General features: G+C 38.8%; 1 protein-coding gene across 1 annotated transcript in view; it reads right to left on the reverse strand.

The window, feature by feature from the left end:
• Window positions 1-963: 963 nt before the first annotated feature.
• cckbrb (cholecystokinin B receptor b) overlaps window positions 964-15,168 on the reverse strand; it is a 37,127-nt gene continuing 22,922 nt past the window's right edge. The window contains exons 3-5 of the mRNA XM_075479466.1: window positions 12,817-13,078; window positions 9,552-9,679; window positions 964-8,709 (exon numbers count right to left, since the gene is read on the reverse strand). Coding sequence (XP_075335581.1) covers window positions 8,168-8,709; window positions 9,552-9,679; window positions 12,817-13,078 — 932 coding nt within the window. The 3' untranslated portion in view covers window positions 964-8,167. The remainder of the gene's footprint in view (window positions 8,710-9,551; window positions 9,680-12,816; window positions 13,079-15,168) is intronic.

Below are 15,168 nucleotides of genomic sequence, written 5' to 3' on the forward strand. Positions count from 1 at the left end.
TTTCCGCATGGCTTTGTACTTAAAACTTGAAGCTAAAATTGTCCAGAGGTGAATTGAACGACTCAGCTAATGCCTAACTGAAAGAATATGTTGCTCATTTAATCCTGTTCATATATATATATATATATATATAAATATGTATATATATATATATATATATATATGTATATATATATATATATATATATATATATATATATATATATATATATATATATATATATATATATATATATATATTAGCTTGGGAATTTTACATCCAAGACCACCTTAATTCTTTTCGTTGTGGAGGAAATTAAACAGCAGCTCAATTCTTACTGTCCTGCTTTTTTTGTTTTGGAGGCCTTGTCTAAGTTCAAAGGCCTATTTAAGTTTTAAAGAGCTGTGCTACTCACTGCAGTCTAAACATTGCGCTTTTTGTCTTTTTCAGCAGCTTTGTTTATGAATGCCTCATTGTCTGAGGGTATGAGGATTTCCTTATCCGTACACATTAACATGAATGTCCCTTGAGTTCTACTGAGCCCCTTTTGTTCGTATATTGCTGCTGGTATCCTACCTCTCTGCAGTTAGAATTCTCATTCCTAATTTAATCATTGCACAAAGGCTATAAAACTTTCGGTAAAAAGAGATTTAATGCACACACAGCTTGTGCTTTAAATCTTTAAAGATCTTGTTTATTTTTTCCTTTTCACATGATAGTTGAGGAAAATTACGTGACTGATGATTTCATATATTTCTTCTTTACATTGAACAGCCAGTTCTAGGATTCTTTTCTCTTGGAAAATATCTTTTGATTTAACAAATCAGGCTGCAAACCCCTGCAAATCTCCTTATTATATCTTTAGGCCATCCATTTTTTTCCGTGTCAAAACTGACATCACAAATGTGAATGAAAGAGCTCATATTTAGTCACTCTTGCTATGCAGTACAATTTCAAATTACAATAAAGACAGCACAAGAGGATTACCTGTTATAATTTGACATAGAGACTTTATTACAATAAACACAACATTGCACAAATAGATTTGAAGCAAATAACCACCATGTGACTAAACACCCACCTGTACATACATATTAAACACTGTACGTCTGAGAGAGACAGAAATGTGGACAGAAAAACACAAAGTTTATTTTTGTCAGACATGAGGATCTCAAACTTAAAAAGCCCCCATAGTAGGAATATAGAAATGCTAACCAGGTGATCCTCATGCTGTGAGCACATCTGTGATGTTTGCCATGTCAAAAGCAATGCCTGTAACAACAACAGCAATTGCTTTATTTTCTCAGAAAGGAGGCAAACCTGTTGAGCCTCCTCCTTTTAGAGCCAATCTGAAACTAAATTGGTAAATTACACATTCCAGAAACACAAGCAAACACCTAAGGCCATACAGTGTCATAGCAGCACCAAACATACTGTCAAGATAGCGTTGTCTACATTGCCTAATGAAACCACATCAAATGTTTTTCACAGACTCACAAAGTTGCTACTAATTAATAACAAAACCATAATCACAGTAAGAGTTATACCATTACCACTTTCTCACAGACAAATTCAAACCAACAACGAATTTGTAACTATCAAGTGTTTGCCATGATTCATATCCATCTCAACAAAAGGAAAAATAAGACTCATAAAAGCTCTCTCGCTGAGCTCTTATTTTGACTGAAACAGTAGTGACGCATGTATATACACAGGAAATGTATCAGGGCCTCATATACACCTATCCACTCAGACACAGCTACTGTACATCCATACACGCTTAAGGCAACGGTGGCCTGGCAACTGTGACCATTTGAGTAAACCTTGACGCTCCCTTGAATGCTACTCTAACATTTTTTATTCATCCCACGGACACCTGTGGCCTGAATGTGGTGCTTAGAGACATGGCATACAGCCATAGATCACCAAAACACAATATCAGTACTTTCCTTAACAGAACATCACAATGCAAATATACAGTAGAATATCTTATTTTAGCACAATTCTGAATATATCTTTTTCAACAAAGCTACGGATGGGCAGGTATTGACAGAGTTACGAAGCGGACATGATTTATATTTGCTGACATTCACAGAAAGATGGCTGCAATAATCCAAAATCTGCCCCAGAGACCGTGAACATCAACACTAATGAAACAACACCCACATTTACTCTCAGACAACACACTCTTTAATCCTCATCATCATTTTCCACGATATGATTTCTACATTCCACATGGATCAAACTGATATGATGGCAGAAATGACAAATTCATTGCTAAACCACCACAACTCTGAAGACTATATTACAACATAACTCATATGGCAACTTGTGCTGCATGTGCAAGAGAACTGTCAATTCTGTATATTTTGAAGACTCAACCAAAAAAAAAAAGCAAAGGGTCTATTAAATAACACATTTTTTCTGGGAATTTTTAGTCATTCATAATCCATGGGGAAGGTCAAGGTAGGTTTTCAGTAGCATCTGTCAGTTTGTCTGTCAGCCATTATACCTAATATAGTAATTGCCAAGCTTATATGTCATGACAACTGATGGAGAGGAAGAGCATGGACAAAAAATTCCATATATCCTGGAATACATTGGCCTTATTAGTGGACTACAAACTTCAATTTCCTTTTTGCATGCTCATGTTGTGGCCCCCTTTAAAAATCTAGTTCCGGTGTCTTCCTTTTGCTCCTAAAACTCTTTGCTAAAACAGCTCATTATCAACAGCGAATTGGATTTAGAAGTATTTAAGATGAAGTTAGGAAAAAGATGCTGCACTGATTTAATGCAGAAAAACAGCCATCCTGACTTGAGACCCAGTATGATAATCTAAATTTATGCAAAACCTTAACCCAAGGGCTTTTGCTGCCTTTACATAACTATACCTGGCAGTCTGGATTCAGTGTGGATGCAGATCCTTTTACCCACTGTCATCCACATAAATGTAGCATTTCATTCAGAAATGCTTTGCCCTTTCAACAAAATCCATCAAGCCATTAAGCTGATCCACACAAAGCAAAGGGCAAGCTAATTTAGAACTTTATACACTTAATTTCCAGGAAACAAGGTTACCTCACGGTGCACATTACTAATAAAGATATTATGACAAAATTAGCGCTGTAAAGCCCTACTCAAACCTGAGGAGTATGACTTACTATATATACATAAAGAGCCATTACACTCAAGCTCCTGCCAAATAAATCAATTCAGTGCTCATTAAGCCTATCAGTGTCAGGTAAATAAATTATATCACTATATCGTTTTAAGTAATTGGTTTACTGGAGCTGAATAGGGCAGCGACCGTGGTGACAGAGAGAGAGTAACCAAAAGCAACTGAAAGCATGGCAGAGCGTATCGTGGAAAGGGTTTTTAAAGCTATCGCAATAAGAGAAAAAAAATTCCACATTGTAAGGCTAAGAATTCATTCAGAAAATTTCTTTCAAGCACTGGACTTTACCGGAACCCGAATACCCACAAGACACTGTAGGCAACAGGGTGGTGGAAAGAGCCCAAAATTTAGGTGTTTAAATATGTCACTAGTTATATAAGAATATCTGAAATTTACAATAATATTTGATTAGAATAGAATATGGAAATACAATCTGTACTCCCTACACTGCCAGAGCATTCAGTGCTTGCAATGAAAAAAGATCCAGTACCAAATATCAACTCATGTGCCCCAAAGTTTCCCTCTGCAACACCTGTGGCTTGCGTCCTTATCATTCCCTGGCAGCATTGCTCCTGAGTTTTGCCCTCAGGTACACTTGTGTCGAAGAATTTTGGACTATTCATTGTGACAAATGGCTTCACTTGGAGGAACAGTTTCCTGCTCATGGGAGCATTCAGCAGTTCAAACAGACACGGACACACATAAGCCTTACGAAAAGAAGCGTCGTGGTCAAGCGTGATAATAAGAAGCTGGGAGAGGGGGTGGTGGGGGTGGCAGAGGGAGAAATAAATCAACTCAGACCGAAACAGGCTTTTGTCACCTGCGGGGGTATAATTATCACAGAGTGAGTGAGGAGCTGCCTCTTCATAAAGGCCATCTCATTGTCTTGACAAAACATGATTGATTACCCAATGCAAGTGTGTGATTGTGATGTTTCAACTTAATTTGTTCACTGTAGAGACAACTTAAACTTCTGCAGTGGAATACATTAGAGCAATCCACCTTGTTATGAAGATATTACTACCTTTACCTAAACTTGAAGTGTTGTTTTTTTTTCTCACTAAAGCCCTTGTGAGATTGACAGTATAAAATTCAAAATTTTACTTTGTCATACATTACATTTACAGACAGTGCAGTTGTCGATCTACTGAGATATGTCTAATTTCTTCTACCATTGTAAGACACGAGAGGTAACTTCCATGTGTGAATTAACCTCTGAATAACTCAGCATCTGCTTTTTGCTAACGTTTCCTGAGGACAGTGTTATGATAATTACTGGCCATTTTTAACTTAACATTTTACGTGAATTCCTTTTAAAGGAAATCTTTTTGATATCCAAATGTCTTTCGTGAAGTTGCACAGGAAAATCCCAAAAGTTTTTAAAAAAAGGGAGAAATTACCAGTAGTTTGAAAATGTGCTCACAGTCATTCTCATTTCCGTTCACAGTCCAAATGTCCTTGTGCAAGTGAGCCAGTGAGAGAAAAAATAGCAAACAGTTTACACTCCCAGTTATTTTTATGGCCAGTATTAATTTTGTAAAGGGGAAATCACTAATTATCAACATCTGCTTGTAATTGGTTCTCAGCATAATAACCAGTTTAAGAGCTGTGTGTGTGTATATGAGAGAATGAGGTGGGCTGGGGAGCAAGATATGGCGTCCTCTGCGACACCCCAGGGAAATCATTCTGATGGCTTTTTTCTTTTCTGTTTTTTCCTCCAAGTGTTACTCATATACAAAGAACCAGACGGCTGTACTGAAGTATTCGTCTAATGCGGGGAATGCTCCTGGCTGATGCATGAATGCAGTCTGGCTGGAGTTCACTGCAGTCAGAGAACTTCATTCACAGAGAAAAATGTCTGCTTCTCTGGGTAACAATGAGGTGCGAGATCAGGGTGTTTCTGTTGGAAAGACAATCTATTTTCCAGGATCTCACCTTGGTTTCATGTGAATATTTTAGGTCAGACTCACACGCACAGTCGCCTGACGCCAGAGGTAACCAGAACAGGGCTATCAAGCCTAAATAATGTTAACAGCAAGATGAATGCCTCTTATGTTTTACAGATGAAGGGGCCTGCACAGTGTCGTGGGGGGACGGTCAATAATGCCTTTGCTGTCACTTTGTTGCCTGTGTGAGGCAAAGGTTGTCTCTGTGTGTTTGAGCAACCGGGGCAAGAGTAGAAGCTAAAAGATCTACTCCTGGGTGCGTCAGTAAGTGCGTCATTTGCTATACTTTCTATTATGCAGATTACGTTTTCAGATAATATATATATTTTTCTTGGAATGAAATAAGAATCCACAAATGCTACAGACTAATCTAGGATAAAAAAGAAAAAGACTAACACATGGGCAGGCCATTGATCATTAGCTGCGAGACTGACAGCATTGTGCTTTGGTGCACTCAGTGAAATATGCTCACCGGCTCAGTCCGTCGGGGCCGAGGTTGTAACATAATTAGTGAGAGAGGAGTCGGGGCGCCAGAGTCACAAGCCCGCAAGACAGATTTGACAAAGAGAGACCCCTGAAATCTGGCGTCCACTCTGTAGCCCGCAGTTGCGCTCAGAAGTGACGGAGTCATGTACACATTCATAAGACTGAACCAAACCAAGCCATTCGTCAAAGGGAAAGATTGCGTTTAACATTTACGAGAAACCATGGATATGTATGAGCTTAATGTTTCTCAGAAAATGCTCAAGCCCCATGTCTGACGAGTTGGCTTATTGACCAACAAATAAGCTCAGGTTGGAGGGATCGAGCAAGTCAGCCATCCCTGCACGTGGGCATTGAGAGGGACGTTCATGATTCATTCAAGAGTATGTCATAAACTCAAAAGTCCATTCTGATCCAAATGATTTTGATCAACAAATCCTCCAAACATTACAGGGATATATGTAGTTTTCATACCTTTAAATATCACTCATAACAGTGTCCTGTAAAGAACTATACGAGCAGCGAGAATTAAATCCAAATAATGCACGGTTTCAACATCAGAGAAGATGTTCTTCTGGTGTTTCGTTTTAACAAGCACAAAATTTTAATGGCGAGAAACTGTGGAGGGGGTGGGGCTGCCATGCTCAGCCCTCTGAGCCATGCACCTGCTTGGGACATGAGATCAAGACTTACGCATTACTAACCAACTGCTTTTTCACTTTTAGTTATGTTCAGTCAATATAATTACATTTCACCAAAACCCTTAAAATCAACTAAAGGTTGTGCTTAGATGTTAGCATTGCTTGGTTAGGATCAGAAAATGATCATGATGTGGGCTAAAATGTATTCTTTTTAAAACAGAATCATCACCCACACGCACACGATTATGCTACCTGCCTTGCTTACATGCAAACACGAGATATTATAATAAAACTCTGTCACTTCATGGTTAGATTTTGCCAACAACATTCCTTGATTAAGGTGAAAAATCAAAACTACTTGGGCTGGATTGCAAAACGATTTTGATTGGGGATAAAATAATCATTTTTGAAACATGACGATTATTCTCGTGGACGCCATTTTTGCTCCTAAGTCAATCTCACAGCCACTGCTGGTCACAGATTGTTTGAACATCATTCGAGATATCTGCCGACATGAACAGACGACTCATGGGCACATTTTGGGGAGGAGGACAAGTCTCTCCTATAGTCCTTTCTGTGTGCTTTCAGTGCAGAATTATTAACATGTAAATGTCTAATAACAGCTCTTTTTTTGCCCTTAGCTGAGCCCAAGTGCACTCAGGAGCAGATCTCTTTACTTTGCTCCTTGGTTTGGAGCTGGTGTAGGACCATATTTTTCTCTTTTCAGTTTTTTCCTGAACACTTCAGGAACTGCCTTGAGAAAAGGCCTTTGTTTGGCAGAAAATGACCTTTCGAATCACTGCACATTGCAAAGCGGTGAGTTTAGAGAGCTTTCAGTCCGACTGATAACAAATATTGGTAGACAGAAGATGGAAACCCTGGTCACTGGGCTGAATTAATTTAGAAGCCACTGCACTAGCAGACTGGTTTCCAATTTAGTCACAGCTTTAAAATGCTGACAGAGGAGCTGTAGTGGATTATTTTGCCTTTAAATTTCTAAGCCGTGAATTAGTTTCATGCATTGGTTGCTTTTTTATTGGTTTTATTTACACATATGTACTGAAATGTACATAATATAGGGATATGTTCATTTAAAAACTATTTTCAATTCTTATCAAAATGTTATCAGTGAAGAGCAAACTAGACACTAGTATATAATATAGGAAACAAGCATGACTTCATTAAAACAAATTCTACACACACGTAAAGTAAGTGCCTGGTATTACACTGTGTGTGGGTTTTTTTCTTTATCTATTCTGAACTTTGGATTCATCATCTCACAGCTAATCGATCAGTTTTCATGAGTAATTTCCAAATACTCGTGCAAGATTTTCAGTTAAACTTACATTTAAACACCTATAGTTGTAATTTGCGTGTAATTACTATGCAAGTAATAAACACAACAACATGAGACAAATGCAACACAGAACTTGGAATCAGGCACTTAATCCACAAGGCAACTGAGTTACCATCATCAACAGACTATTCAGCAACTGAGAGCAAAATGAAAAAATTAAATGCTATTTTTTAAGTTAATAATGACTGGTGAGTTACCAAAACTGCCTTCCTCACGTATCACACAGCCCTACTCTAATTATGTCCTCTACACCACACCAGCAAATTTAAAAACCAATGCACACACGCTGTGGCAAACATCTAATTTGCCTTGGTCCACAGCCACAAGACATAACTGTATACTCTACTTTTGTGCTTTTTGAAATAGAGCTGTGAAGGTATTTACACTGTAAAAATGGATTTCGTCAAACAATCTCAATATACTTTTACGCACAGTCAACGGTGAAGCTTATATACTGCTACATATTACAACCTGTTTCTCCACGTCACATTACTGTTCCTATGAGCACAGCATTGGCCTGAAAACAAAGGGCGCTGTGTTACCGTAGTAACAGTCTTTTCTGGATTGTGCCTGCATCCATCTCCCTCAGCAGCCTCCCATGGTGCTGACTGTAGTGTAACTGAACTTAGACATGGATGCCCCTGTTGCCATAACATCCTCTTCGTTGTCACGTAGCCCACGACGACGGCGGTGACGGCAAGGTGCACCGCAGCACGAGAAGGTGGCGAGCAGAGCCTTCCGGAAGCGTGTGTTCATGAAGCAGTAAATAATCGGGTTGACGCAGGCAGAGGTATAGCTCAGTAAATGGATGAAAGCGATAGGTGCCCCTGAGAGGGCGCCTTTGGCAGACACGTCATCGAAAGCCCGCCAGGTGTTGGCACAGTACAGAGGCATCCAGCAGAGAAAGAACAGAACGACGATGACCACCAGCATACGAATGACTCGCTTCTTGGCCTCCAGCTTGGCCTCCGATGTATTAGTGCGTGGTCTTTCTGTCTTTATATGCCTGGTGGATGCAGTCATGATGGACATCTCCATGGAATGTGGCCGCTTGACTGCATTCACGTAACAACCATCACCATCGTCACTACCGTTAGACACAGTGGAGGTCAGGCCATTCTTCACATCTGCATGGGACAGCGAGGTGAAAAACAATATTTGTGTTTTCATTAAATGCTACAAAACACGTTTTTTTTTTCTTTTTCCATTTCCAATACATGTCCTTATGGTACAGTACTTTTAGATATTCAATCAATATTCCTGCCTCTAGGTTAAAAAACGCTTGACCTGAGAATTTTTTTTTCTCTGCAGCCAGTTGATTGATTTCTGTGATGATACACGCAGCCAATACTAAGAGTTATTTGAGTGACTCATACTTATTTAAAGAGCAGCTGCTCACCCTAATGGGCTGAAAAGTGACTGGCAGTTCCTGCTGATGCACAGTAATTATCCATTTCTGGATATTAGAAACTGTTGATGAAATTCAAAAATCCTGCTTTCTTTTCTTCCAAAAAAAAGAAAAAAGATACAATGGCAATATTTTAAGAGCTCAGAGGCATCCACATTTTTTTTAATTATGTCCTCCATTTATTAGAATTCTTTTGACTGGGATATTCATGAAAAACATGAGCTGTGCCTCAACAGAGGAACATGTTTTGGGGCAGATGGTATTTTCCAAGCTTGGGAGATAAAACAGAATGTTTAATTTAAAAAAAAGCTGTAAAATAGTTAGAACAATATATTTGATCACTACCAATGAATAGTTTTACCCCCTTTTTTTGTATTTATTATCAAGGAACAGTGGCGAGTTTGTGCCTGAAAGTTGTGGACACAATTGATTCTGAATCTGGTCCTGTTGCATATGTGTCTATGGTAATTCTATTTCTAGTACACAAGATTCTGTGACATCAAGAACATCTCTACTCTATTACTTTCTCAATTTTTCCTTAGGAAGTGTGCCTGGCCTCACCAGTAGAGTCTTTTTTGTGGCCCATTTCAAACTGGATGCCTCGATAAAGTTCTCTGGAGATCAATCCGTAGGCAACGATCATCACCACTCCTGGAATCGCGAAAAGTACGAGCAGAAGTAGGACATACCTGCAAGAAACACAAGTGAGGGTTGTCAAAACGGGAGTTGATGGATGGAGATAGACTTATGTTTGTATAACAGATCAAAGCATTGCACTTTGAAAAACTGATGCCCTTCAGCCAAACTTAGCCTTTACAGAATTCCTAAAGATTAGCTATAAAAGATTTAAATTTTTAATAGGAGGACAGGAGATGAAGTTTGTGCAACTTAGGTGAGAAACTTGGGAAATTTTTCAATCCTGTGGACCTTACCTTTCGGAATTAGCAACCCCTTATAGTTTATGTAATATCTTAATATACTGGTATGATAACATACACATACACAAGTATATAACTATTATTCCATTACTTTTTTTCAAGTAGAATTTTATTCTTCTGGATAATACAAAATACAAAGCCAGCCAAATGGGAAAACCATTCTTCAGCTTAGAAAAGAAGGCAAGAAATTACTGTTTGTGTCTTCCTAAGGCTGATGCATTTATCAAACCAAAAAAAAAGTGTAAAGAGAGAGAGGGAAAAAAAACAGATACCACAGTCTCCTCATTATACCTTGAAGACGTGGGAATTATCTATGCGTTTCTTATCAATTCAGGCAAAGACATAAGATCAAATGCAAAAGAGCAGACATATACAAAGAGATAAAAATTCTAAATTGTAAACCGTGTGCAAATACACACAAACATATCCTGAGTTGAGTGAAATTACTCCCAAGCCTGCCCTCTTAAAAATCCAAAGCAAAACCACTCTAAAACATTGTCTGTTCTCTTTATCTGTCCAAATGTTTCCACAAAAACACAGACGCACAGAAAGAGCTTTAAAAACTGGCTCTGTGGCCAAACATGGAAGCAAATTAGATGGCTCACTGTACTGAAGTAGACCCTGTTGAAGGTACACTGACGCACACATAAACAACCCTCAAACAGTTCTCCTAAAGTTTATTTGAAACAAAACTGCACGTTGTCCACACATCATGTCCTGATTATATGATATGTGTTTCATTTGATGTGCTGTTTTGAACTGTAATACTCTGAAAATGTAATCATGTTCATTTAAAAAGAAGAAAAGTATATAAATACTATAAATCTGCCACTTTAGTTACAACACTACTGGACTGTTCATAATGTAACACAAGATGAAATTACCTAAATATGCTGTACTGTAGTGTAAATCTAGTCAGCGGCACCTCTCTGGTTTGGAATAAAGTCTCATACTGTGCATTGCTGCAGTATTCTTGCCACCCTCTTATGCGCTTTTCAGTATTCTGAAACACTCCTCGGTCTTTAAGATTCTCCTCCAGATAAACCCTGTTTGCTCTGACTGTCCAGCTGCCCTGCAAATATGAGCCAATACTTCTTATATAATGTTAGATTGTGTGCGTTTGTATATGCTGGAGGACTGCTTTGGGATTTGGATCCTAGTGCAGGAGCGGGCAGTTTTAACATTGTCATGGGCAGGAATGGGTGGTCAGAAAATATGCTGCAGATCCCACAGTGATAGCAGCTCGTTGAGCTGCTTGAACCATTGTATTGGAAATAACTAATCCTGGCTGTAGTATATGCATCTGAAATTATTTAGAGGTGCAAAATACTTTAAAAATTTATATCATAAAATCATGTACGAATGCATTAACCGGCCACGGTGAAATGGTTACAATGATTCCTGGCTCAGATTCATTGTTAGGTCATCACGGGTAAACACGTATATGTACCACCTGACACAATAATACAACGGCGTACTGTATATTTTTATATACAGGGTACTGTATATTTTATGAGTCAGGGTACTGACTTGTGATTGACAAGAAGTCTGCACTTAGTGGGGGACAAAGACGAGCCAAAGCTGCCTGAGACTGCCCCAGCCACCCCCCAGACTACCCCTCATAGTGGGTTCTTAGTAAAATGTATGACTCACTTATTACATTACATTACGGTCATTTTGCAGACGCTTTTATCCAAAGCGACTTACAATAAATGTGTTCCACATCGGTAGGCACTTATCATGTTCCAAAGCAGTAAGATGGAGTTAGCGAAGATGAGTCAACAAACCAATTTATATTCTATTTACAATATCAAAAGAACAAATGTTTCCACCCTGCGTTTAGTAAACTCTCAGCAAGATCAGCTGTTGTGACACTGGGCGACCATAGCAGTAAATCTTCCAGAGCATTTACTGTGAGTGTGTGTGCCAGTATGAGTTATTACTTTGTTCTCCATTCATCCGACCTTTATGGAACTTTCCACTTATCCTTGCTATTTTTGGACACAGTATGGATAATCACAAAACTCAACAAGGACCTTCATATGCTATTATTGAACATTTTGTACAGAAAACAGCAATTTCCACAGATTACTTTTGCAACTTTTCCAGACTGGGCGCTCTGCAGAAATTCTCCAGATGAGAAGTACATTTATGAGCTGCAGACCAAATTGTCTTCACATTCTCCTACAAATATGTAGTGTTCTTGTGTGAAAATTTGCTATATAGTCAATTGGTATGACCATAGATATTGCAATATGTATGCCTCATTGGCTGTTGATGTACAGAAGTGTACATAATTAGAGAAACTCGCTCTAAAAAAATAATAACATTTATTCATCCGAGGCCTTCTTACAGGAAATTTTTTTGCTGTTCAGAAGCTTCATTTTTCGGGGTTTAAAGAGTCAGTCAGATCAGCCACCAGTGAACCAACTTAATTGAAATCTTAAAAGTGAAGGTTTTTTTTTTCACTGTCACATTAACCCAGATGTCATAAAAATCAGTTCAGAATTGAGTGAATTATAGTAAATTTTATGGAAAATTTGCAGCCGCATTTTATCTCTCAATACACAAATTTCAACTCAATGCGCGGCTGCCATGTAACCTTATCTGTGTCGCTATTTGCAACGGTATGCAGCCTTGAGTAACTCCAGTCACTCTGTGTTCTCAAACAGTCAAAGCGACATCACTGAACAATTCACCATACCCAATTCCAATATTTATTTGTGGAAAATGAGGTTCCTGTTAGGCAAAGCTGAAGAAAAACAAAACTTACAATGCTACAATCTACTAATTATTATAACAACAAACTGAACAGGTTTTCGTTTTACCACAGGTGCAGATTGACTCTGTTATCTAAGTGACGCCCTGTTCAGAGCCCAAACACTTACCAGGTCTGCTCTGCAGTTGCGAGGGGCCACTTGTGGCGACACTGGTGTGCTGTAGTGGTGTCAGGATGCTGAAAAGACTCCAGGTGGCTGATGATTGGATAGGGGATCATGATAATGAAAGCCAGCACCCACGTAGCAGCAATCACACGGTAGGCATGGGAACGGGTCTGCCACACCCGTGACTTCAGAGGGTTACAGATGGCACTGTAGCGCTCAATTGCTATGGCAACCAGACTAAACGTTGAAATGCTCACGGATATTCCTGTAGGAGAACAAAAAAGATTATTCTAAAAGTAGGTAAGCATACATGGTGTATGCGGTCTGTGTTGATATTGATAAAAATGAAAACAAAAAGTTATTACAGATCCGTCCTCAGAAAAGGTCTTGGACCCGAAATAAAAAGTAAGAACAAGTTTGGTAATGTGATTGTCATATCTGTGATCACAACAAAACGTGGCGCTCTGAGAAGATGTGCTTGGAGAAGAATATAGTAAGACATGGAAAGGTGGGGATGGTTATCTGAATCTCGTGGTAAAGGAAATCATGCTGCGATATGATCTGTCCCCTACACACTCACAATACAAGACGGGAAATTACTCTTTACCTCTCTAATCCATGTCCTCAGTGACAATACAAAATGTATTTATGTGTGTGTATGTGTGTGTGTGTGTGTGTGTGCGTATGTGTGTGTGTGTGTGTGTGTGTGTGTGTGTGTGTGTGTGTGTGTATGAGAAAGACAGAGTGAGGACCCAGGGGTATTTAATGTTGCTTAAACCTCTGAATGAAGCTTTAGAGCAGAAACCAGTGAAGCAATAAACAGTCAGCCAACAGTGTCTCTTTGGGCTTTTCCTACTTTTTCCTGAAGATTGATTTCCTCATTTAACAGGTTTTCTTTCTTAAATCCTCCTTCGTTTTTCTTTACTTCTGAGATACATCCTTCTCACAGGGGCCACCGCAATCATCTTGTTCAGTTTCAAACTATTTTTCATATATGTCAATAATTTCATTCAAACATTCTCAGTTAAAGGATAAGACCGGTTTTTTGACATTGGGCCCTTGATTTCACATTATAGCATGATGTTCTACTCACCCCTGCTTGTTGTTGAACATTTGGAGCTGTTCCGAAGATATTCGCGAGGCGTCTGGCTGCTCTCTTGAGATATTCGGCCATGAAACGGTTTCCTATGGGCAAGCTTATACAGGCACAAACTATGCTGTTTATAATTTATTAATTACTGTACACTAGCACTGATAACGTGGAGGTGCGTCGCTTACTTAAAAAAATCCGGGTTATTGTAATTTTGATTTTTTTGTCGTAAAGTGGGTGTTACTGACGTCCTCGTCGTGCTACTACCAGACAGCCCACAGACCTGCTGCCTATTTATTCATTCGGCTAAAATTCAAAATTAGTAACCCGGATTTTTTTAAGTAAGCGACGCACCTCCACGTTATCAGTGCTAGTGTAGAGTAATTAATAAATTATAAACAGCATCGTTTGTGCCTGTATAAGCTTGCCCATAGGAAACCGTTTCATGGCCGAATATCTCAAGAGAGCAGCCAGACGCCTCGCGAATATCTTCGGAACAGCTCCAAATGTTCAACAACAAGCAGGGGTGAGTAGAACATCATGTTATAATGTGAAATCAAGGGCCCAATGTCAAAAAACCGGTCTTATCCTTTAATCTCTTTTTCATTTGTTTTTAACCTTTTTTCTGTATGCTTCCTGAAATTTTCTGCATTCCACCTTACTCGTTCAGAAAAATGATAGAACAGAAAAATATTTTTTTAGGAATTACTAAATCCTTCATTGACTTCATTCCCTCTCCTAAGAGCCTCCGCTGTGCGTGTACGTGTGTTAGAAAATAATAGGACTGCAGCAACTAATTGATTCAGTCAATTAATAGTTGATAATGAATTTCATCATTAATGAGTTAATTGTATGTTATGATACATTGCACTTGCTGTGGCAATATCCTCTATAGTGGGGGGAGGAACACCACACCTTGCCTAGTAATTTAATGGATAGCAGGAAATTATGTCGTTTCCTTTGTCTCTGGACTAAACGTTTGACAAGTGACAGATGCAGAGTAATGACAAAGCGAGGTAAAGTGCAGACACAGAGTCTAACATAACAACAGAGAAACATGATGAGCCAGAGGCTGATGTAAAAAACAAAAGCAAAACACGCTAACTGCCTTAACAAAATCACCTAATTAATTCACTTTACTCCATTGATCTAAGTGTCACAAGAGCTCCTTAAATTCCACTTGTTGTAAAAGGCCACAGAATTGGACACATTACAGAGCAAGCAGCACAATGAAGATCAATGAGCTCTCAGTGTTTGAGCTCCAA

Source organism: Odontesthes bonariensis, chromosome 12 (assembly GCF_027942865.1).
Source record: "Odontesthes bonariensis isolate fOdoBon6 chromosome 12, fOdoBon6.hap1, whole genome shotgun sequence".
Classification (NCBI taxonomy): Eukaryota; Metazoa; Chordata; class Actinopteri; order Atheriniformes; family Atherinopsidae; genus Odontesthes; species Odontesthes bonariensis.